This window comes from Lithobates pipiens, unplaced genomic scaffold (assembly GCF_037356315.1).
Source record: "Lithobates pipiens isolate NorthernLeopardFrog02 unplaced genomic scaffold, aLitPip1_a1.2 Scaffold_13, whole genome shotgun sequence".
NCBI classification, from domain to species: Eukaryota; Metazoa; Chordata; class Amphibia; order Anura; family Ranidae; genus Lithobates; species Lithobates pipiens.
This window is the reverse complement of record NW_027507718.1, coordinates 372,034,296-372,061,222: the sequence shown is the minus strand read 5'-3', so window position 1 is coordinate 372,061,222 and position 26,927 is coordinate 372,034,296. Positions and strand designations below refer to the sequence as shown.

Here is a 26,927-nt window from a genome sequence, read left to right as displayed (position 1 = left end):
TTCAATACACAAAAAAGTCTCCTTGGATTTTCAAAAAAGTCACTAATGATTATCAAATGTGTTCAACAAATATACCTAGTATTTCATCTTCACTGAATGTTTCAGTGTGAACTGACAAAGATATCTGACCTTAGGTACAATGGTAAGCTTTCATATGGCATGGCAAAATATGCTAAATTTAATAGCTGCAAAACCAACCTGCATTTGTTCTAGATGCCAACACTCCAATACTGAAATATTAAAGATTTGCAAACATGGTTTTAATGATTTTCAGTCCTGTATTAAGAGGTGTAAGAAAAGGTGGCACAAGTACATACACCTAATGACGACAAATCAAAATGTAGCCTTTAGCAACTTAGTTCAGACAGCCAACCAAAGCTTGTTTCTGATCTGCCAGTATGGTCTATTGTCCTTCACTGATTTGTGACTCAAGGTTTTATGTCCACAACCAAAGTGTTACTTTAGAACCTATGAGGGGCTTTGATCTTGTAGTGTCAGGCAAGAAAAATATTATATTTTGTGCTTCAGTATTCATGTCTGTTTTTATATTAAAACATTTGGCCTTTGACTTTAGCCTATATGTTCCATAAAGAACTGAATCTACGAACTAGCTTCATGGCCATCAATCAATACCCAGCAAAAAAAGAAAATGTAATTTGCTACTGTCAGTATACAGTATGAAGATGTATTAACCTGCACGGTGTGAACCTAATAAAGACTTTATGGTGCAAAAGTGACTAGTCTTGCATGATCATGATATTAGTCCCTGTAACATATACTGACCAATTTAGTTGATGACTTACAATGCTGCATTTCAGACAGTCTTGTTTTATTGCAGTTTGATTTCTGGTTTATTTTCATATTGACAAGCTTGAGGCTGTCTTTGGTCTGACAGATGTGCTTATAATTTGTATGCATACATGTTACATTGCTTAAAAGGTTTTACAATTTAACTTTAAACTGAAATGTCAGTTTTAGGTAGTTAAAGTCCCTTCTAGCTTTTTACAATCAGGAAGAGCTTAACCATTCCAGGTACCCCATCATATAAATGAATGCAAGAAGGGTTTACAGTTAAACATAGACTACCTTTTAAATTACCTCTATGGGGATAGAAACTGAGGACATCTTTGGAGATGGATAAAGCAGAAACTGGACACCTACTTGAAGAGGGAAGATGACAGGAACTAAAGGGCCTTTTTGGAGATGGATGGGTACAAAAACTGGAGACCTTAGAGATGGTTGGAAAGAGAAACTGGAGACCTGCTTGGAAAAAGAAAAAAAAACAAAATGTAAACTAGAGCCCTCCTTGGAATGGGGTAGGGAAACAAACTGCAGATCTCCTTGGTGTAGGCTAGGGACGTAAGCTAGAAACTGTTGGTAACAGAAGCTGGAGACCTCCTTGGAAAGGGATGGGAATAGAAACTGGAGATGTTCCTAGGGATGGGTGAGAACAGTTGTAGTTGATTCAATCTCAATTTTAAAAAAATGCAGCCTAATAGGTAGTGGTAAGAGTGTACATTTCAAACTTAATTACTGTTATTTCTTTCTTCTCTACAGGCACTTGCATCTATTGGAAACTATGGAGTACGAATAAATACAGTTTGCCCAGCCTTTGTAGACACTCCACTTCTAGAATCTATTGAGAAAGAAGAAAATATGGGAGAATTTTTTAAATACAAGGATAACATAAAAGACATGATGAAATCATTTGGTGTACTAGAGTAAGTGCAGAAATGAGTACAAGTAACCTTTGATTTAATTAGCAGATTTCCATGGTTCATATTTATACATGATAACCTTTGACTTCCCCCGAGCCTGAACTTTATTTTTTAGCTCATTAGTAGCCACTACTAATGTCAGGATGCCAGCTTTGCATTATTTTGACATGCTGTCAGTATGGAGGCCCCCAGTGCAGGACAATGTGGACATGTGAACAGAAGAGTATCTAAAGCTGCATTAATTTGTGTCTGGTGTTCAACTGTAATTGCTAATAGGACTAAATGACATGACAAGGCCTTTGGTTGAAACCCACCCAGTCAAACCTCAAAGCTAGTCCACAGAATGTTGGGGCGTAACAGCATAAAGTGAAGTACCAAAGCATCATATTTTGGGCATTGTGTCTCCTGAATGGCATAGTAAGCACAAGTGACATTACAATTTCTTATCCTGCACTGGATTTGACGTTGTACCATACTTATTCAGTGGTGGCTTTGGGTCCCTCCCTGGACCTTTGTAGGGGAGGGACCCAAATAATTTTAGGGAGGGGAGGGTTCACAATCATTTTAAAACTCAATCTGTGAGATATATATCTCCCTTAGGAGCTAGCGACACTCTGAGATTAATGCAGAGAACCAAGCCACTGCAAACGGTGATGTTACACTCAGCCAAACTTTATTCTGTGAAGCCATAACAAGTCCCCACCTTGGCGCCACCCACGCTAATCTTTTTAAGACCAAACTTGAGCATTTGCTATTGTCACTGAGTAGAGTTCACCGAACAGTTCGAGCTGAGCAGAAGTTTAACCTAAACATTGCCTGTTCTCCCGTTCAGCAAACAACCAAATTTGAGGGGCACTCAGCAGGATGCTCGCCCACTGAGTGCCCCAAAATACACTGCATGCTGCACAATGCATTCTAGGGCCCTAATTGGATGACGCATGTTCAGGTGCAAGGCTTTCCCCAATCAGGGCACAGAGCACAGTCAGAGCCATGATTGGACAAAGTCATGATGATCAGTGCCCATAGTCCCATTCCACAGGAACCTTTTGCAGTGCGGTATTGACATGGAAATAGGTAGAGCAGGGCTCAGTTAGGCTCAAATTAAAGTGCATCAAACACCACTTTTTATTGAATAAAGGGCATCTAATTATACATTTCTCACTGTCTATTAAATTTGGCTAATAAGTCCCCCCATCATCATATCTGGGAGGCCAACAAGGAGAGGGAGACATTCACATGCCACTATGAGAGAGCCAGCAGTGTCTGTGTTCACAGGCAAAGGTGGACGTGGTCTGTCCTCAGGCGGGGCACATTTTTCTCTATTTAGTTATGTTGCCCGAGGAGGTGGTGGACCAGTTTAGTAATCCATCCTCATCCTCCTCATCCTCTATAACCCAAGCTGACACTAATTTGCAGTCCACCGCAGCTGCCAGAGCAGCCTCTTCTGTCTGCTTGTCTACAGCTACTCCTTCTATAGCCCCTTCAACATGCACAGAGGAGTTAGCTGAATTATTTGAACACCGTGTCAGGCCTGCACCCTCCAAAAGTAACTGTGAGCAGTTACAGGGTGCAGGCACCACCAACACCCAAGGCACAATATTTCCACACCTGTGTGATCTTTTTAGGAGCAGAATCCAATCCTGTGTTTGCCAAGAGTAACTGTGAAGGGTTATGTAGAGAAGGCATCACCAACACCCAAGGCCAATTTTTTACGCACCATTTTTACACCAAATTTTTACGCACCTGTTACTTCTATCCAAAGTCTGAGAAAGAGACAACGGGGGGTGATCAGCCCAACTTTATCAATGAGGAACGGTGCTATATCACATTATATTAGGCTTGTACAATCCATTTGTATTTAGGAAGAGGTGGGTTCTAAAGGTAGTATATTCAGAAAAGCAGAGTGGGACTTTTAGGGTACCAATAATCATAAGAAAAAATAAGAAAATTTTTAAAGTTATTAACTTTAGTCACAAAGTTTAAAAATATTACCGTACATGAAAGGATAAAATCATTGGTTATCTGCATCATATATATGTTTCATCAGTAAATATGTCTTCAGGCGGCAACTTGAAAAACCTCAGAAATATAAGCATACAAAAGTGCCAATGCTAAATATTACAATCAGATACATAAATAGCTAATTAAGCATATTCCTATATATAAGGTTACTTTGATAGGCTACCACTTATGTTTTTTGAAGAGTTGGTGGGGCTAATCACCCTTCCAATCCAATTTCCAGGGCCTCTTTCTTGAACTTACATTCTTATATTTTCTTATATAAATGCATCATTGGGTTATGTATAAAAATAACACTATATATATAGGAACATGTTTAATTGGTGCTTTATGTATCTGATTGTAATATTTGGCATTGGTACTTATGTATACGTACTTTCCAGAACACACTGTTCTCCTCCTTATGAAGAAGCTTTATGAGTTTATGCTTTGAGGTTTTTCAGGTTGCCATCTGAAGACATCATTACTTATGGAACATATGATGCAAATAACCATTGATGTATTTGTTTGGTATCCTTTGCTGTATGGTAATATTTAAAAATTTTGTGAATTAGGTTAATAACACTTAGAATTTCCTTATGGTTATTGGTACCCTAAAAGTCACACTCTGCTTTTTTAAAACTACATTCTAATAGGGGGGAGCAGTGGCGGCTGGTGGTAAAAAAAATTGGGGGGAGGGGCAGCAAACAGTGCACCCAGAGACACACACATCAGAAGCACCGGAGCATTTACCCCATCTATGGCAGTGATGGGCAGCGGCTTCTCCTTCCCCCTGCTCTCGTCCTTGGCATCACAGGCATTACGGGCAGCTTCCCCTTCCCCTGCTCTCCTCCACGGGCATCGCTGGCGGCTACCCCATCTCCTGCTTTCCTTGTATCACAATGGCTTCCTTCTCCTTCCTCCTCTTCCTCGGTGGCCAATCGGAATGCTTCTCCTTTCGGCCAATTGGGAAACGTGTCTAAGATCCACTTCATGATTGGCTGGGAGTATCAGTGTGAAAAATAGCAAATATTATATTGCTATTGTCACACAACTGGGTTGGCTATAAACACGGTGTTCTGCACCCCGAGCCCACCCTTTTTTGAAGCCCAATAGAGCCTCTGGCTCTAATCACGTGCTTCAAACCCCCCCCCATTGGAATCCATGCATCCGGTGCCCTGTATGTAGATCAAGGAGCTGGATGCATGGATGGGGGGCATTGCCCATGCACCCCTAATAGACAGGCTGCCACTGGGGATGAGGTACCATCTGTGATTTTGATTGGGATCTAGCATCAAGTTTATGGATTCTAAAGCTAGATATACTCTCGCAGGCCACTTTATTAGGTACACCTTGCTGGTGTCGTGTAGAACCTTCAGAACTGCCTTCATTCGTCATGGCATAAACTGAACAAGGCATTTGAAACAATCCACTGAGATTTTGGTCCATATTGACATGATTGCATCACACAGTTGCGGCAGATTTTTCGGCTGCCCATCCATGATGTGAATATCCTGTTCCACGACATCCCACAGTTGCTGTATTGGATTGAATTCTGATGACTGTGAAGGCAATTAGAGTACAGTGAACTCCTTGTCCTGTTCAATAAACCAGTGTTGAGATGATTTTGAGCTTTGTGACATGGTGCATTATTCTGCTGGAAGTAGCCATCACAAGATGAGTACACTGTAGTCATAAAGCGATGGACAGGGACAGCAACAATACTAAGATAGTTTGTGGCATTTAAACAATGCTCTATTGGTACTAAGGGCCCCAAAGTGTGCCAAGAAAATATCCCCTACACCATTATACCACCAGCCTGAACCATTAATACAAAGCAGGATGGATCAATGCTTTCATGCTGTTTACACCAAATTCTGGCCCTAGGAGCTGAAATCAAGACTCATCAGACCAGGCAATGTTTTTCCATTCTTCTATTGTCCAATTTTGGTGAGCCTGTGCAAATTGTAGCCTCAGTGTCCTGTTCTTAGCTGACAGGAGTGGCCCCCAGTGTGGTCTTCTTATGCTGTAGCCCATCTGCTTCACGGTTTGGTGTGTTGTGTGATCAGAGATGGTATTCTGCATACCTTGGGTGTAACCAGTGGTTATTTGAGTTACTGTTGCCTTTCTATCATTTCAAACAAGTCTGCCCATTCTCCTCTGATATCAACAAGGCATTTTCTTCCACACAACTGCTGCTCACTGGATATTTTCTCTTTTTCGGACCATTCTTTGTAAACCCTAGTGATGATGTGTGTGAAAATCCCAGTAGATCAGCAGTTTTTGAAATACCAACCCGCCTGGCACCAATAACCATGCCACATTCAAAGTCACTTAAATCCCATTTCTTCCCCATTCTGATGCACGCTTTGAACTTCAGCAAGTCTTCTTCACCACTAGATGCTTATATGCATTGAGTTGCTGCCATGTGATTTGCTGATTAGCAATTTGTGTTACTAAGCAATTGAACAGGTGTACCTAATAATAAAGGGCAGATGAGTGTATATTTTCTGCATACAGTATATGGTTCACTGTATTGATAGTATCTATATCCCCCCACCATATTCTAGTGACGTCATTACATTTCTCTCCGTATTTATTACAAGCAAGCATGTTGTTTCTAATGTAGTAGTAGTAGTAGTAGTAGTAGATTTCAATAATGCTTTAATATTTGAAATGGATAGACATCACTTCTCTTGGGGTGCAGTGTTTTAGCTGTCTTTCATCTTAGGGGTATTATATATATGGCGTATGATACAACCTAGAGAGAGAAAAGGATACTTGTTTCTCTAAAATGCATGTAACTTTTTTTTAGGATAGTTTAAGCAGTTGGCTTTCCCAATGTTGCACCAATAATTCAAAGGATTGAATATATGGCAAAGAAATTTAGTATTATTCTCGATTGGTAATACTTTTAAAGAAATAATAGAGATTCCTTTCCTTGGAGCTTAAATCTTTGATAGTTAAGATTAGTTTCCTGTGCCCGCTTCTATTCATTCAAACCTTAAAGATTTTTTTTAGAGTGCAATAATTTTATAGATTCTCCTTTGGTAATCTGGGACACCTTGGAAGCATATCTCTGAGGGCTACTTGTTAAACAAATTTCAGCTGTTAAAGCAAATAAAAGAATGGGAGAGAAATTTGATAAAACAAATGATGAGAGCAGAAAAAAACATAGTAAAGATCAAACTCCCTCTACTATTTCTTTAAAGAAATTGGAAGCAGCACATTATCTAGCGGAAAACTAAAGATAACTGACTTTTTTTATATAAAAAATTTTCTTATTTATTTTTTTTGAAGCAGCGTTTTTTTGAAAAGGGAGAATAAGCTGTACATTTTATTGAAAACCAGAACATGGGCTCAGCAGCCATCAGTGTGAAAAGGGGCAAAAGAAAGTGGAGTATGAGTATAGTCTCTTCTACTTCTGATATAGCAGACACATTCTATCAATTTTACAGTCCCTTCAAAAGGGCATATTCAGACCAACAACTGGGTAGTTATTTAGAAAAGATAACATTAGCAGTTTTGTGAGTTGAGGGACAGATTATTTTGATTCTCCTTTTGCTTTGGAAGAGTTGAATAAAGCATTGTAAATGCTTCCAAATTACAAGGCCTCGAGGATCGTCTTCCAACAGATGTATAGAAAGCTCTCTTGACATTACTATTAGATGCTATTATTGCATCTTTTGAGCTCAGTTTACTACGAGCCCTATGTCTGAGGTTGAAATATGTGGAAACCAGATAAGGAGTCATACTGCCCAATATCTTACTGAATTGTTAAGCTAAAATGTTGTCATATCACTTGTTTGAGGAGATACATATAATTATAAATCCCAACCATACAGGCTTTATACCGGATGTACAGCCCTTACAAATACAACACATTTTTAAATGTACAAACACCTCCTGATAATGCAAGAGATTTCGATATAACCAAAGCCTTTGATGTTGTGGAATGGTCTTCTTTGTAGGCTGCATGAGGGGAAAAAATCAATTTCAGCCTTAAATTCATTAAATGGATTAAAATTGTATATGGGAATTTTCATATAAGAATGCGAATTAATAGCTGCCTTCTAATATCAAATTATGTATCAAAGGAGCCCTTTATGAACCATTGGCAGTAATGACCTGACATTCCATGAACATTAATGGCTTAGAACAGTGATGGCGAACCCTGTCACCCCAGATGTTTTGGAACTACATTTCCCATGATGCTCAACTATACTGCAGAGTGCATGAGCATCGTAGGAAATGTAGTTCCAAAACATCTGGGGTGCCAAGGTTCACCATCACTGGCTTAGAACAAGGTCCTATAGCAAAAATAGCAATATGTACCGATCATATTCTTCTATTTTCAGGTGATATAGACTGCTCATGAGAAAAAGTTATAACCAGTTTCTACCTGTGGTCACTTTTCAGGACTATTAATAGTAAATCTGTACTGTTACCTATTGATGTGGAGCTCTGCAACATCCATTATCTCTTTTTTTTCACTTTGTTTTCTATTGAAAGCAAAAGGTATTACACAAACAAGATCTAGTACGGTGCGTACAGAAACACCTATACAAAGCCTCATCAAAATGGGGTCCATTACTTCTTTTAAATAATTGTGTGATAATCTCACAATCTTAAAATGTACACTTCATTAAATGTGTATTACATGCAATTATTCACAGGTGTGTATTGTAAAGAGTACCTAAAATAATTGTATATTTAGAGATCTCCTAAAAATGTAAAAAATGTAAAAAAACATTACAGCATCCAACTGATAAAGGAGAAAACCCCAAATAATTGATATATATGGTATTTAGTAACCACGCCGGTGCAATATTGTACAGACTGGGTTAAGGGGATTTTCCTTCTATAAGGCCTGATTCACACCTATGCATTTTTTGTGCTTATTGCACTTTGCAGATTTGCAATATATCCATTTAACATGGTTTCCTATGGAACACGTTCTGTAGAGCAAATCTGCAAAATGCAAAAAGCACTAAAAATGCATAGGTGTGAATCAGGCCTAATAGTTGATAAGTGTAAATGTGCAAGAGATTTGTTAGATGCGTCAAGCTGGATACACACACACACACCAACTGGTCGAATGAAAAACAAAACTGACAGATCCCTGTACCAACAGAAGCAATGTTGAACCTCTGTGCTTTTGTACTCTGATAGGGAGGACTGGCCCCATTCACTATAATGACAGGTCACTGACATCTGCAGCTATTCGTGGCCCTCTCAACAGCCAGTGATTACCTGCAGTGATTTCTGCTGGACACAAACAAAGTGCGTTCAGTAGTAGTCACCATAGGTAATCAATGGCTGTGTAACACCTGCCAATAGCTGTGGCTGCTGATGACCTGTCATTAGAGTGAACGTTTAACTTAGCCGCTGAGAGCCGCAGCAAGAATATGATTCCTGCCACTACAATTCGCACCAGCTCTAAACGCCATTTTGAATGTAGCCTTAAGATGTGTTTTTGGACATCCAATATTGCCAGCTCAGAAATGTTTGAGCAAGTATTTATTTTTAAACCAGAGAAATTGAATAATTTAGAATAAGTAATCGTTTTATGTAGTTTTAAATATGTAATATTGTGTTTGGTATTTTTGTGTCTATTATTTACTTTATTTTTTTTTTTTGGCAGTGGTTGGTTTTTAACTCCCCTGGCGGTATTCCCGAGTCTGGCTCGGGGTGGAATTTTCATACCAAAAGCAGTAACCCCGAGCCAGACTCGGGACCGCATCGCTGGATCCAGGAGCAGGTTACTTACCTTCTCCCTCGGATCCAGCGTTGTCTCCCCGCTGTACGAGCGAGCCGTGTCTCGCTCGATCTATCACATCGCCGATCTCAGTTACCTGCGAGCGTTGCGACGCACGGGGACGGAGATCGGCGCCAAATTCAAAAAGTGAAACAAACAGTAAACATACAGTATAATGTAATCTTACAGATTACATTGCTGTATGTAAATATTTCACATCCCCTTTGTCCCTAGTGGTCTGCCCAGTGTCCTGCATGCAGTTTTATATAATAAAAACTGTTCTTTATGCCTGGAGATTGTCCATAGCAACCAAAACTGTCCTTTTACATCAAAAATGGTTTTAGACCAGCTAGAAAACAGCGATAATAAATTAGAATCACTTGCAGAATTGAGCGATAGCGATTTGTGGAGAGATCCGTCATCAAATACTGAAAAGTAATGACAGCGACAATTCTGCAGCTGAGCAAATTTCAGTGTTTTTGATTTGATTACATTATTGAATAATTTGTATTATTGTTATATTATTATTTGGTACAATTATTTATAATTATTTATCATATTATAATTTATGATTTCATTTTTCAAACTTTATTATACCGGGGATGTCTGCTAGACTCTGGTTTGGACAGATTTAAGAGAGTTATTCCTAAGAATTACAGGACTACAATATAAAACGCCAAATTTTCATGCAAAATAATGGTACCGCTTTTAGCACGTAAAATCCGAAATAATCGTACCGCCAGGGAGGTTAAAATGATGTAGGGATTTTAGATTGTCACATCACCACAAAGCCTCCCTTCATCCATCTACCTCCTTGGCTGATGGGTGGGAACTGGGGGGGGGGGGGGGGAGTTGATGTCATAGCAGGGTGTACATTCCTGATCAATGTCAGTTCCAGGCTGAAGGTGCCTATGCAAGAGTCATGCTACATCATTATGTACTGCCACCCAGGAGATGCTATGCAAGGGGCAGACACAGATGCTGTTTTCAACAGTGGCTAGCTAGTGTTGATAGCCTTCTACTGGAAATAAAAGTAATAAGTAACAAACTGGCAGGATCAACAGAGACATTTATATAGATAGATTAAAAAAATACATGTAATGCACTCTGGACATTGTATCTCCATGTAAATTTTAAAATTTTTAAAAGAGGATAAATCATGTGTGGGGAAATTAACTACTTCCATATATAAAAAAAGTACAGTACATATATGCAGAGGAACATGGATGGGCACATGCCATGGGTATAGCTGTTAAACAAAAAAAAAAAAATGCGCAACCTCAAAATGCTAAGCATAGTACATCATGACTATTAACAATTTCTGTTTATAGAATCAACTTGCTTTTCTTGGTCTATGTTGTATTCATCTCTGTTTATACTTTACTTGGCAAGCTCTCTGCTGAAATAGCGAATATTGTTTTACATTATTTGGCACATAGAACACTTGTTTCCTCCCTTGGGCCTCCTTTAGATTTGATTTGTATGTTGCTGTAAGCTGGCGGGTCAGTTAAATTTTACCACCTGCATGGCTATTTTAGTTTTACAAGCTGCATTAAAAAGCTACAGAGTTACTGTTTTCTGTTTCCAAAAGTATTATTTGCAAACATCTCACATACCTGTTATAAGGTGACATGCAGGTTTGGGATCACTCTAGATTATCATTAACACAATATTGGGAGCATCAGAAATAAGAATTTTACATTTTAATTGATGGTGGTTTGAATTGTACGCTTAATGAAGACTGTAATTTGTATCAAATTAGTATTTATACATAACTATAATCAGGGCTTGTTTTCTCAAACAATAGATGCTGGAACTCAACCACAACCCCCAAAAACCCTCCACCCACACACACCCTCCAAATAACATCAAATAGTGGGTGTGGTCAGTAAAATTTCACGAACAGTAGAAGGGTCTTAAAGGGGCATTAAATACCAGGATTGCATTACATACAGAGTGCAGAGTTCAGGGGAGTTACACACAGAGTGCAGAGCTGTCACTTGTAAACACAGAAACCGGACTTCTGTGTTTACAAGTGATTGTTGTGAGCAGGCCTCCCCCAAGGGTCTGAGCCAGAGGTGGTGGAACTGAGTTCCCCCTGAAAAAAATCCCTGGCTATAATCCATGTTATATAGTCTGTACAGTGTTTTGAGGTACATAAAATCATTGCTCCTCAACCAGGCCAGTGTTGGCTATTTTTTGTTTATGAGGTCTAGCAGGCAGACAAAAATCCTCATCCTTTGTTGGAAAAGTCAGTCTGCTCTATCACATTTTAATGCCTATTCACTATTGTTTCCTCAAGTCAAGGCCAGCAAGTCAACTAAATCATCTTTATATTATAAACCTGCACACTCACCATAATGAAATATGTGTGTATGTGAACACAATCATTTGGTTGCCGGATTGTCTGCTAACTGTAAACCTCCATCTAAACCATGTGTGATAGCTTAGGATAGAAGTGAAAGTTCGTTTCTGATGGATCTACCACATAGTGATTTTTTTCTTCAAAGAAGCGGATCTGCAGTTGATAGTGACAAGAAATTGCTCAGAAAACAATGAATTCTTGGATAAGTACTAAAGAGCAACTGATACAAAAGATCATTTAACTTGAAAGACTTCCTGAAACATTTAGGCTCCATGCACACTAGCATTTTGTAAAGCTTCTAGTAGCTTTTCTGTTCCTAGAAGCTAATAGCATTATCATAAGTGTCCGTGTACACTATTTTATCCTATAAGCATTTTCAATCTTCAGCGTTCAGGAGCATAACATTTTTGGGAGTGTTTTCCCAAAGAAAAAAAATGCTAAACGCTACTAACAGCTGTTTTTGAGCATTTTCCTTTTCTTCATGTACTGTAAAACCACTAATAAAATACAGAGACTCCTAAAAGCTACCAAAATGCTACTACAAGCCGACACAACAATTCTATTATCAGTGTTTTTCATATAGCATTTTTTTTCCAGTGTTTTTTGAGCTAGTGTATATGGAACCTTAATGGTTAAGAGAATCAAATATAGCCAACACATTTTGGGGAAAAAAAGCATCCCTCTTTTTCAGGACTTGAGCAGTCAATATTAAAGAGGAAGTAAACCCTGATGAGTTTACTTCCTCTTTCATTCCCTGCATGGTAAAGCATAATGGACTACTATGCATCGCATAGTAGTCCATTATGTGACACTTACCTGACACAGGAGCCAGAGAAGTCACCGCTGTCCCCTGTAGTCCGGCGCATCCATCTTCTCGGTGGGTCTCGCTGCTCCGCCACTGTCATTCGGCGAAGCCGCGATGACGTCACTCCCGCGCATGTGCACAGGAGCCACCACGCATGGCAAATCAGCGTTGACGGCGGCGTGCTCAGTGCGCCTGCACGCCACTGTCTTTCGCCAAATATCTCCTAAACCGTGTAGGTTTAGGAGATATTTCTTGGACCTACAGGTAAGCCTTAATCTAGGCTTACCTGTAGGTCAAAGTGTGTTGTAAGGGTTTACAACCACTTTAATAAAATCACGACAGAATGCACTAGGGGAACTGTGTTGAGGCTTGATGCAGATTAACATCTCCTGGCAGCACTAAAGGCAGAAGGGTATTTATTTTTTCATATTTGGCTGTCAATACGTTAACTATTTTTAACAGATGATTTCATGTTAGTATTGAAAACCCCTAAAATATTATGCTGCGTCACAATCGGCTAGCAGTCAGCTATTCTAAACATTTGTTAACTAAACCAGGCCATTACAATACATTTAGGAGAGAATTCTCACTGGCAGCTTTTTTATGAATGCGGGAGTCTTTGGCAACTGGATGATCTAAACTTGATTTAGGACACAATACAGGTAGAAGCAAGAGATATATATAGTTAGAATAAACATTCTGGTATCTCTTCTACTTTCATTACATTGCTGATTGGTCTGAGTATACTAAGATGCTGCTTTTTTTTTCTGTTGTAACAGCCCATCCCTCATTGCCAAAGGAATGGTGAGTCTCATAGAAGATGATGGAGCTAATGGAGCTGTTATGAAAATTACAACTTCTCGGGGAATTCACTTTGAAGAATTTGGAGCACATCAGAAGACAAAAGTGTGAAACTGTGGTTTTCCTTTTTTGCTCTAACAATAGCACAAACCTAAACCTAAATTGCTATTTTATATATATATATATATATATATATATATATATATATATATATATATATATATATATATATATATATATGAAATCCATACAAAGCCTGTTTATAATACATCATTCCATCTTCCAGCTTTATATCTTTAAAACTATTCTTTTTAATTGATGGCTCATACTTCCTTGATTTTTTGTAAATAGTATGGTGTCAATGTACTTGTTTTGAGATATATACTGTATATAATTATATGGGTTCCAGCATAGAGAGCTCTTTATTGTTCACGCAAAAATGACAGCATGCAGCTTTCAGGCACCCTTGCCCTTTCCCATGCTAAGTAAATAAAAATTTGCAATTTTATTGCAGTTAGCTTGAGAAAAAGCAGGTATCTCTTTAGGTGGTTTGCTGGGAATTTACCAGGTTGTGTGCATGGACATTTAGGTTCTATATCCTTTGGGCTTTGGTGCTGTCTGCCCAAATATATATTGACATTTAAAAGTGTTAACTACTATTTCACAACAGTTTTAAATTTACTTTCAGTAAAAAAAACATATTTGGTTATCAGTTTTCTCAACTTTCAACCCTAATTTCAATGTACTTGACTCAGACGTTTATTTTTTTATTTTTTTTCAATTCTTTATTTTTGCTTTTGCAAGGTTATACAAAGTCATTAGGAATTGTTTATATGATAAATACCTTCAGATAAAATGATAAAGTGTTGAGGGAAAATGACAAGGGGCCTGTGAAGATAAGGAGGGGTGAGAGTTTTTTGGGGGGTCGTACAGGGCAGAGGGGAGAAGATAAGGTAAGGAAGGGTGAAGGGAAAGAGAACTATTGGAAAGAGTAGTGGTGAGGAGGCTGTGGGCATGGTAGAGATCGGGAGAGGAAAAAACGATAAAAAAAAAGGGGGGAGGAGATAGTTGGTTGGGGAACAGAGTCAAGCACAGGGCTAAAATAAGTATTATCTATGTGTTAAAGCTTTATAAATTGGGTCTAATGGCTTACTACATTTTGTGTAATGCTCTCTGCTTTTTTGCATAAAATTCTGTATATCAGCAATGAGTAAAATACAGATCCCAGAAAGGCACAGCATACTGGAAGTTGCAGTTCCGCAACAACTGGAAGCTGAAGATGTTTTGTGATTAATATACAGTATATTATAACCAAAATCTGACTTCAGAAATATTTTCTTTAAAATATGGAAAATAATCATTAAAAGTAAAAGAAGAAATGTGTGATTTTTACTAAGCTGATTTGTACTGGAAACAACAATGAAAATGTGTTTTACAAGTTTTGGATAGAGTACAGAAAGTCAGACCCCTGTCAACTTTTTATTGATGTCTGCATCCTTGCTAGGGAGATTCGCCTTCAGCGTTTGTCCTGGAGACCATTGTTACAGGGGCAGAAAGTTATAGGAAATCCTGAATTTTGGAGTTAAGAGGTCATGTTCCAGTGAATGTGAAGATTCTCATTTATCCAGGTCATGATATAACTAGCAGTAGTCATTTATTCAATTGAATTTGTTCTGTAATGTTAAAGAGATTGTAAAGTCTCATTTTTTTTCCCTATAAAAATAACAAATGTGTTATTCTTACCTGCTCTGTTGCAGTGGATTTGCACAGAGCAGCCTGAATCCTCCACTTCTTGTGTCCCTATTCTGTGCTCCTGGCCCCTCCCTCCTGTTCAGTGCCCCCACAGCAAGCAGCTTGCTATGGGGGCACCCAAGTTGAGTCACAGTTCCCTGTGTCTATTCAGACACAAAGACCCCAACCTGACCCTGCCCCCTCTTTCTTCTGATTGGCTAGCTGACTTTCACAGCAGTGGGAGCCAATGCCGCTGCTGTGTCTCAGCCAATCTGGAAGGAGAATATGGACAGCTAAGACACTCATGGACATCGCTGGACAGAGAGACCTCAGATAAGTGTTTGGGGGGCTGCTACCAACAGAAGGCTTTTTATCTTAATGCAAAGAATGCATTAAGATAGAAAAAACCTTCTGACTTTACAAACTCCTTTAAAGACATTTAGCTACTTATCCAAGTAGCTTCCACATTTCTAAAGATGTCTTCATCAGTACAAAAAAGTTATATTGAATGTGACTATCTACTTATGGCTTTTTTAAACTTACAGCTGTTTAAAATGGGAAAACACATGATGGGTCTTAACAATTCCTGACTCTATCCAAAACTTACAAGATTAGCTTTTAACTTTAGAAATACTTTAAATAGTTAAAATGATTAAGAACTTGCACTGTCCAATGTAACTATAAGCTATTTTGTTGCCTTGATTATTTTGTGTGTTTAAAAGTGACTTCCTTCCTTGGTGAATAATTGGTATCTCAATGCCCTCATTCAGTCTGCAAGGAAAATGTATAATATACCTTGGATTTTATATTTAAACTGAGTAGAGTTGAGTCAGTAAGAGACCAAATTAGTTTTATGGATAGCCACACATCTATAACTGGAAAAGAAATAGGGGATTTTATTGGTTTATGTACAAGAAAAAAATTCTAAAGCAATTGGAGCAATAATGATCTATAGAAGAGTTTGGTGTCTCATGTGATTTAAATTTTAGACTGGCAGAAGGCTATTAGGACAATGTTGAGTCTAACAAACGTCACACTGAGAAGCCTTAAGGGGAATTCCTTTGGTGTTAGCTTTAGACCATGAAGGTTTATCAAATATTCACATTGATCTCTCTATTTAATCATAGATAAAGATACAATTTAGGTAGAGGTTGCTGATAAGGGTTACATATAAGAAGTGAGTTAATTGTTATGGAGGATAAATAAAATGAAAACAGACCCTCACCCATTAAAGCAACCAATTTCCACTTGGCTTTTCCCCCTCCCTCTCCCACAATTACATCATTTTTGTTTTAAAAGATTTCTGACCTTTTAGTGCTAGATAAGAATGACATAGTGCTACCTGCTCCCTTCTGGAATGTCCACGTCACACATCTCAGAAAACTGTGTTACTGAGGGGCTTGCAGGCCATCAGATTCTGTGCATGCAAAGATGTGCTTAGAGACCCAGCAGAGACTTGCAGAAGGTGCAGAGGTACTTCAAGTATCAAGGTCCCAGTTACTGGTACTGTGTACACATGTGTGGGAAACCCCCATGTGAGCAGATTTACCACAGATCTATGCAGGTTCCAAAGACCTGGCTGAGGCCTTTGACACATCTTTGCATGCATGAGAGATTCACAAATGGCCATGTGCACATGGAGTAGCAGAAATAACAGGGACTGAATTTCCTCTTTAAGTGTTAGGGTTAACTTAGGGCATATGGTAAATGTTATGGCTTGAATGACTGGAAGGGTAAAGGTTAGAGGTCAGGGGGGTTTGGGAGTCTCCATTTTTAAAATTGTTTATCTTTCAAAAACCTCTGACTGAGAACTACCTGGCACCAGTTTATTGGTACCAAAACCAACACACTGATTTCTGCACACTGACTTTTTGAAGCCCATGTTTTTTTTTCTTCTAAAGTATGCTAGTTTCTGTGCACAGTTACATATTTTGTACTGCTATGCAAAGCAATAAGTAACATTTTTTTGCACGTTGTATAAAGTGCAGGAACTGCCCAGTTTGTGGCCTATTTGAATATCCAACCAGTTTGTGGCCTGCCTGCATATCCCTTATAATTTTGAAATGCTACTAACCCATAACTTAGCTTTTGTTCTGCTCCTGACTGTGCATCGAAAGCCTGCCCTGAAAACTCAGTGGGGCTGAACATAACACTGTTACTAATGGGCAGGACAACCCCTGAAGAATTTCACAACATGTGCTATTATATTCAGTTGCAAGTATACTTTTTCAGTGACAATCTGTCACTCAAAGGTTAAAAATGTTTAAACAGAGTTTCCATGTAAAATACCTCAAAGTATTGTAGCCCATAGCAAAAGAACTTTGCTTAGTCTGAACTGAATCTACATAAACCATGTACAGTAATGCCCATATATCAAAATACAAATACAATTAGAGGTACTGCTGAAAATAGGCACTCAAATAGTACCCTTCCCATTAACAGCAGTAAAGATATGTTGTATTTTTTTTTTTTTTTTATGACATTCCTAAAAATGTATCAACCTTATAAAGGAATGGGTGATTTTTTAAAAATTGTAGCAAGAACATCTTCTATTCAATGTGAAAATTAGACCAGAGACCTGATTTGTACCTACAATCAAAAAATTAGCTTTTGCTCCGGTTTTCTTTGCGAGTGAGATTTGTTTTTACTCTACACCTGAAGTGGTGCTGATCATTATACTAAGATTCAGTACAAAATACAAATCATTGTAGCTTGTGCTGTTACCATGCTTTTTTTCCCTTACCACAGACCTTTGAATAGTACAAAATAATGTTCCCTTCAAAGGTTGCCTGCAAACTATGCCAGGCAAATTCCATTATCCCACAGCTAACAGAAATGGGCACAAATGGAACACCGGTACATGTCCCCTGAATTGTTAAATACTGTAGCAATTGTAAATATTTAAATTATATACTCTAGTTTTTTGATGAATATCTTATGATATATGTGACCTATCTTTTGTATTTGATTAATGTTTATCTGTTTTACTTTCTGACCATGTGAAATATAATTGTCTTGCTTGTCATTTTATACCTTTTATGGCATTGCACTATTTGAAATGTTAGATATTATTTTTAACCAACCATGACACGAATGTGAAATTGTCATATAATTCAGTCATTGAGTAAAAATGATACCATAAACCCTGCTGTCAGAGATGAATGTGACTGACTTGATTATCAAAATTGAGGAATGATTCATTTCAATGAAATAAAATGAATTGATTGGTAAGGCACTCTGACAATTCAGTGTTGTAAAGTAAGCATGTTTAAATGAAATCACTATCTGAATTTATAGACAAATGTTTATACATGTAAAATTAATTGTAAAATAAAATGATTAAGAAACTGTTTCAGATTACTTTTTTTTTAATTACTTTTTATGTAAACCTACCACTTTTGCATTAATGCCCCCCTCATTGCTAACAATATTGTCCACAATGAAGTCCTTTTAATTGAAACATGTCAGAGTGAGGCTACCTCTGCACAACCCTTTTTGTGTTCTTGTCCTGGAACAATAAAGCTATATTAAAGCTGATGTCATTAGAGTGCAGCTGACTTGTTTATTCCACATCGATGAGCTCCATCAGCCTGCATCTATATCCACAAGAATTGGCAGAATGTGGGCCTTGAGTGGTGCCTTTGGTACCATACATCTAAGTAAACCATTAAACTAGAAGGTCAACTGTACTGTTGTGCATAAATGCTTCCATTGCAAGAAGATGGGCTTCCTATTTGATTGTCCTTGCATTATATACCTAGAAATACCTAGAAAGAGCAACAGGCTGCAGATACACTGTCACAGTACCCGCTAGCCAAGCATCACCAAGATGTTGAAGAAGCTGAAGAGATAGAAATACCTTACTAGACTGCGGGGAACACCTAAGTGTGGGTGAACCTCATCCATATACTGGAAAATTGTAACTTGAGCAAGCATCTAGTAGTTGCCCCTCTAATAGTGGTGATATGGTTACAGTGATGGCCCAGTCCCAGGGAAGGATCAAAGCCATTACTAGAAACCAACAAACTGCTGATTTGGTGGTTCCATCTCATCTTGGTGGATGGTATACTGTATCAGAATAATATTTTTCCATGATTTGTCAATGACCTGACAGGTCATGCTGGGCCCTCTCTGTGGCTGTTAGGATACATGTATCTACCAACAGCAAGGGGTAACCAGATCTGTGTGTAGCACATAAGGAAGCTGGGAACTGGATTGTGTATAATACTTAGCAAGCAAACTATAATAAAATATATAAAAATTTGAGGTGGAACATGAATGAACAGAAGGAGATGCAAGGAACAACCAGGAAAACTGATCAGGAAGGGGACCAGAATAATGTTCCTCTATGACTTGTCAGTGACCTGGCAGGCCATACTCTTAAAACTAGATGACAGAATACCTAAAGGCAGCCTAAATATAATACAATATATAAAAAATTGAGAGGGAACAAATGAACAGGGTAAGACAGGAGATGTAAGGAACAACCAGGGAAGACTGATCAGGGAGGGGAGCAGAACTATGAGGTAGCAGGCAATGCAGGCAAAACACTGAGGCACTAAGAGAATATAGAGGAGGGGTTATATATCTTACCAGCAGCCAGCATCAGGTGGAGACCAATTACTGGGATCTGATGGTGATTGTGACACCTTCTGGTGGACACTGAGACTACACCCCTTAGCTCTGGGAATCACAGTGCCACCAGCAGGTCCTGACAGCGACAGAAAGAATCTACAAGGAAGCAGGACACTATGGAATACACAAACCATTTACCTGATCCATGAAACAAGTCATTTGTTGGTCTGTTTTAGTTAGCTGATAAAGTCTTCTGATATTGTGTGGTCTGTTCACTGTTGAAGAGGATTAGTCCACCACTGGCAAGGCCATAATGTGCTTATGTGGAAAACTCCAAGGGTAAGGAATGTGGTGTTTCTGGTTAGGGAGTTTAGCCTGGTTTTCACTTCTTAGTTAGGAAGCGTATTGACCAACACTACTTGCTGTGGACTACGATGCCTGTGTTTTTTAATTTAAGTTTAAGAACACTTCCTATAATGTTATGCACAAATGCACATTAGTGTAGTTTATGCATGACATTTTCCTGTAAAAGTCTCCCTTGTGAATATAGCCCTGTAGATAGCCTCCAAAGTTCTGAAATATGTACTGTATATTGTAGATTTGATGTCAGCAGGCCCAGCAGAATAAGAGCTATCATTCAAGTGAAACTATACAGTGTTATCCTTCGCTCTTCCCACAGCAGCTACATAATAGAATACATAAAGAGGGGAGGGGCAAAGTAGCCTGGTCAGCACAGAGAGCAATTAGACATTCCTAGAAGAGGAGGGGGTGGGAGCTATGCTAGGGAATTGACTCGTGAAGTAATGATAAAAAAAAATCTCCAGGAAGCAAAAACACTGCAATTAAGAATATTAAATACTTGATCTTTTTGTGTTTTACCTGTAATGTTTTAAATTGGTAATGGGGGTCTCTTTAAGCCTTCTTTTAGGAAGCCATTTTAAAGCAATCTCTTCTCATCTTACTACTGCACACGTGCTGTGTATTTACATAGTAGCTACACTCTCTATTTGTCTAACAGCAATCACAGGCTGTGCAGTAGCAAAACAATCTTTGGTAAATGTGACAATCCCCACTCCCTCACCCCCCCCCCCCGCATTGTCGGCTGATTATTAGATAGATTTACAGGGTGAACTTTTCCCCGGGGCACAGACATGTTTTACAATGACTGTTTTGAACATGAGATTTATATTTTGTGAAATATAGTAACCTTGTGCCTTTGAACTTTATTTTTAAAGGTGTGCGTGAGAGCACTCTATCAAAACCATGTACTCCCAGTCACTTCACTGATAAGGAATGCTAATATTTTCCTTTCAAAATGTAGTTGGCAAGTATGGCACAGGTTTTCTTTCTCTCTCTCTCTTTCTTTGTAAGTTCAATAGTTATCTATCATCATAAACTTTACTTGTAATTGAATTTTTGTCAACTAAACTATGAATCTGTTAGCTAGTGTGCATGTACGTTCTATGAACTATGTCTGTGTTTATGGGGTATGTATTATTCAGACATAAAAGAAATCATTGTTTCTGTAAGCAGGAAATTTAAAACCACTGCATTTACAATATGACATAATTCTCAGTTGTAGTCAGAGTCTTGAAGCGGGAAATGCAATATACCTAAGAACCAAGGCCTGAGGTGTGCCTTGGCCTAGCTGGTCAGTATGCCTGAAAACAGGGCATAACCTGAATGTAAGAATAAGAAAATACTATGAGTATGTATGAAAGGCTGGGGGAACAGATGGGTGGGAACCCAGAAAATTCAGACAGCACTGGCCCTGACAGAGGAGGAGGATTAAATAGCCCTTTCAGGCTCCTCCTACAAATACAGGCAGGTCAGTATGCTTGAAAAGAGGGCAAAAAGACACAAATTTAGGTGAAGAAGGGAAGGTAATGAGCCAACATGAATAATAACGTGCGTCCGGATGGCAACAGTAAGTATCCGCTGTGACAAGAGAAACCTACCGATTCCTGACTTTGTGATGAGAAGGAACCCCTGTAGAACCTGCAAAACTACCCCGAACCCAACCAAACATCCCGTGAAAGATTGGATTGAGCCTGATACCCGAGACAACCCAGACATGAGAATGAACTGCTTGTGAAATGAAAAGAGGGGAAAGGAGCAAAGCCTGGCCCGAGGAACCCCTGCAAATGATGGCCGAGAAGATCAAAATACTTCAACGGACACCAGTGAAATAGCTCAATGATGTGCCCCCCCCCCCAATCCCTGGCCTACCCATACTTGGTATGGGGAAGTGAGAGGGTGAGTGCAAAAAGACCACTGGAGTGCGGAATGCTGGAAACCTGATGGATGTGATGGCATAAGCTGATAAGGCCATTTTTTTTCCACATGCTAGACAAGATCAGAGCAGAGAGTGGAATCCATAATCATGACGATGTTTGCCCAAACCTACTACCCAAGGACCGTCAAGGGGACGTGGCTAAGCACACACCCTGAGAGAGACTATACATCCATGGGTGGTAACCAGGGCCTCTATGTAACAGGACATCAATTGAAGAAAAATTTATGACTGCTTCTGACCCAAGGGTGAGCCCAATCAACTAGCCCCAACAACGGGCAGGGCTGATGGAAGTGAGTGCAAGCATGGTTGATTTCGGTATGGATGCCAAGACGGCCCAACGCAAACTAGAGAAATGGTAGACAAGAAGATATGAGAACAACAATGCCCCTCTGTGCCTACCTGAGAATGAGAACATGAGCAGAAACATCAAGACCACTGTGCATAAATTAACCTGATGATGGACCCCCCCCCCCACCCTCGTGTGAGTGGTAAGTGAGCCCAAGTAACCTGCAGCACAGAGACAGGTAATTAACTGAAAACTCAGGGCTAGTGTACCCACAGCCCATGGTGGGTTGTCATATAGATGTGGTGAATGAACACATCATACGATGCGTATGATGTATGGTTTACGGACGAGAATATTGTGGGCAACAACCAATTAACAAACAAAACCTCAGCCAGTATGGATCTGTAGACGTGACAGATTCTGATGTGTGAGCCCTAGCTAACTGACCCAGGTACAAACATGAACACAGATACGATGAGACATGACAATCAACGAGGACGAAAAACTACCAGTATGCCATAAGTGAACAACGCCCCTCTGAGAAACTCTGAGGCTGAACACAGAGGCTTAAACGCTATGACCGAAATGCTGGGCAGCAACACAAGGACAGAAGCGTTATGACAGAAACATTATAACAGAAACATCAAAACGCCATGACAGAAAAAACGCCATGATGGAAACGCCATGACAGAAAAACTCCATGACAGAAAAAACTCCATGACAGAAAAAATTCCATGACAGGAAAAAAAACGCTGAAACTTAATGCTCATGAAGAAACGTAGTGACAGAAAACCCGTGGGCAGAAACCCTATGACAGAAATCCAGGGCAGAAACACTATGACAGAAATCCAGGGGCAAAAACGCGAAGACAGAAATGCAGGGGCAAAAACGCTAAGACAGGAATCCAGGGGCAGAAACGCTAAGACAGAAATCCAGGGGCAGAAACGCTAAGACAGAAATGCAGGGGCAGAAACGCTAAGACAGAAATCCAGGGGCAGAAACACTATGACAGAAATCCAGGGGCAGAAAAGCGAAGACAGAAATGCAGGGGCAGAAATGCTAAGGCAGGAATCCAGGGGCAGAAACGCTAAGACAGAAATCCAGGGGCAGAAGCGCTAAGACAGAAATGCAGGGGCAGAAACGCTAAGACAGAAATCCAGGGGCAGAAATGCTATGACAGATATGCCGGGGCAGAAAGCTATTACAGGAATCCAGGGGCAGAAACTCTATGACAGAACTGCTGGACAGAACGCTATGACCGAAATGCTGGACAGAATGCTATGACCAAAATGCTGGACAGAACGCTATGAGAGAAATGCTGGACCAAACGCTATGACAGAAAAAGCTGGACCAAACGCTATGACAGAAATGCTGGACCGAACGATATGACAAAAATGCTGGATCAAACGCTATGACAGAAAATGCTGGACCAAATGCTATGGCCAGCCTTTACACTTATAAGTAACAAATCATTAGGAAATATTGGAATTATGTGACCTATGCTCTGATGCATAGCAGGGCTGGACTGGGACAAAACTGTGGCCCTGGACTTCACCCAGAGTGACCCACTTTAATTTTGCAAACATGCACAAACACAGTATAAAAAACGATACGCAATTGCGCAATATGGATATTTATTGAGTTTGAGATGGATCTGAGGGAAGCGGTGCGGCCTTTGTATGGGTCATCAGAGCGACCCGGGGGAAAATTTACACCCTTCAGGTCTGGTATGGATTTTAAGAGGAACACCACGCTAAATTAAAAAAAAAGGGCATGTGGCCTGGTACGGTTCAGGAGGGGGGCGCTCTCTCCTCCCCCCTCTTTTCCTGTGGCCTGCCAGGTTCCGTGCTCGGATAAAGGGTCTGGTATGGATTTTTAGGGGGAACTCCACGCCATTTTTTTTTAATTTGGCGTGGAGTTCCCCTTAAAATCCATACCAGACCTTAATGGTCTGATATGGCTATTTAGGGGAACCCCACGTCCTTTTTTTTTAACAAAAATTGACGTGGGGTTCCCCTTAATATCCATACCAGACCTGAAGGGCCTGGTAATTGAATTTGGGGGAACCCCACGCTTTTTTTTTTTTTTTTTATCAATGACTTTCAATGACTGTTCTCTGTATTACTGGGAGCCAACAATTCATTATAGCCGGGAGTAATTTTAAATGACTTTTTTCCTGCAGAAATTACACTTTGTGCAGGGACAGTTCTAAGCACGGGAAACATGTGCCCCTTCATAGGCATACTATAGACACCCCCCAGGTACGAAATTTAAAGGAATATTACACTTTTATTGATTCACTTTAAGCATTATTAAAATCACTGCTCCCAAAAAAGTCTGTTTTTAAAACTTATTTTTGCATTGATACATGTCCCCTGGGGCAGGACCCAGGTCCCCAAACACTTTTTAGGACAATAACTTGCATATTAGCCTTTAAAATTAGCATGTTAGACTTGTACAGGGTGTTCCACGGCTTTTCGAATTTGCTGCGAACACCACAAATTGTTCACTGTTCGCCGAACAGGCGAACAGGCAGTGTTCGAGTTGAACGTGAGTTCAACTCGAACTCGAAGCTCATCTCTAACCGCTGTCAGTCTACAATCGTGACCGGGAAGAATACCCTGCAGTAGAGCGATCTGAAAGCGAAGTTTGAAGCGCTCGTGGAGCCCAGCGTGGAAGGGATGACATTGTGGAGGATGGTCTATGTGGACAGCTTTACCTTAGGTGCCTGCATACTTAGCTGTGCCAGTTTTAATCATGAACCATGTGAATTGCTTAATGTTGTACCTGCAATACATGTAACCATACTGCTACACTTAGCCCTTGTACACACGGTCAGAGATTCTGACAACCAAATCCGTTGGAGTAATTCCGACGGATTAATTCCGGAAGAGGTCCGGAAGTGATGTTGCATACACATGGTCGGACTAAGTTGTCGAAAAATCCGATTGTACATAACGTGATGTTATTTCGTTACGACGGGACTACGTTCAGGCTAGTAGCCAATAGCTTTGGTCTAGGAATTTGATCTGAGCATGCGTGGCACTTTGTCCGTCGGAGTAGGCTACATATGATCGGAGTATGTCCGATAGGAGCATTTTGTCGGAAAATTTTACCGGCAAGTTGGAAAACTTGGTCCGATAAAACGGTCCTATAGGAAACATTCCGTCGGAATCTCCGACCGTGTGCACAAGGGCTTAGAGGCGCCTCTCTACTCGTTTATATTCAGTTGTAACATGACGCTGCTTGTATATCAAGACATTGCTTGGTTATCAAGTCAGAATGTATAAATACATTTTGCTTGTCTTGCAAAACAATATAAAACCAAAACAAGAAAAAGGAAGAAAATTTATTGGGACTTTAAATGAGGAATAAAGGGGCCGTTCGAGTCCCCTCCTCCATCCCGGTTCAATATATTAAATAAGAGAGCACAAATAGCAGGACTTTTCCATGAAGCACACGGGAGCAAAGAAGTAGATTAAATCAAAAAAAGTTTTAATTAATTCAAATTGTCATAGAGTATTCATATTAATTGATTCCATGCATTTTGCTATATATTAATATTTTTACACTTATACAATTCATTAGAAAATATTGCACATTGATTGACATTCCAACAAGGAGTTAGTATATAAATTATGAGATACAAACCATACTTGGAACATGATTTTGTAAAATGGAATTAGTGACTGTACAAATATCGCAAAAAAACACTAAAATTAAAATAAAAATGAATAAAAAAGAGAGAACAAATGAAGAAGGAACGACCATCAAGAGGATTCATACGTATGTACACACATGGTTCGTTCCATCCCCTAAGTGGTCTCACGCGTGACGTTGGGGGTGTGGTCATGGCGGCGGCACCTATATGGGCCCCTTCCTCATTTGGGTTATACACTTAGCACTGATCACAAAGTCCTCATCAGCCATATCAGATGCACATAAGCACTCTCGCTTATACATTATAAAGTGCACATTTCCAGGGCACAAAGACATACCCATAGGCATGGGAAAATGACTCTTATGCCGCGTACACACGATTGGAATTCTCGTTGGAAAAAGCTCTGATGGTTTTACCATCGGAATTCCAATGGAATTCCGATTAAACTGTCTTGCCTACACATGGTCACTCCAAATTTCGACCGCCAAGAACGCGGTGACATATAACATTTACGTACATGGGACTAGAAAAAGGAAGTTCAATACCTAGTAGCCAATAGCTTCAATCTCGTAGTGGAATCTGAGCATGCGTGAGTTTTTGCGCGTCAGAATTGCATGCACACGATCGGAATATCCAATAGAAATTTTTTCCATTGGGAAAATTGAGAACATGCTATCAAATTTTTGCTGGCGGGAATTCGGCCAGCTAAATTCCGATGGAGCATACACATGGTCGCATTTTTTCCGATGAAAAGCTGTCATCGGTCTTTTGCTGGCCAAAATTCCAATCGTGTGTACGTGGCATAACTGGAGTGGTAAAATTCTTTAGCAAGCTCCTGGATATTTTGTGAATACAGATTTGTTTTAGGAAAGCAAAAACACTACAAGAAAGCATTTAAAGGGGAGCTCCAGCCTTTTTTTGTTTATTAAAAGT

The 26,927-nt window shown here is 39.6% G+C and overlaps 1 protein-coding gene across 1 annotated transcript in view; it reads left to right on the top strand.

Annotated features, from left to right (window-relative positions):
* Nucleotides 1-18,526, top strand: part of HPGD (15-hydroxyprostaglandin dehydrogenase) — a 121,142-nt gene extending 102,616 nt beyond the window's left edge. Inside the window, exons 6-7 of the mRNA XM_077477222.1 lie at nucleotides 1,558-1,721; nucleotides 13,424-18,526. Coding sequence (XP_077333348.1) covers nucleotides 1,558-1,721; nucleotides 13,424-13,556 — 297 coding nt within the window. The 3' untranslated portion in view covers nucleotides 13,557-18,526. The remainder of the gene's footprint in view (nucleotides 1-1,557; nucleotides 1,722-13,423) is intronic.
* The last annotated feature ends 8,401 nt before the right edge of the window (nucleotides 18,527-26,927 follow it).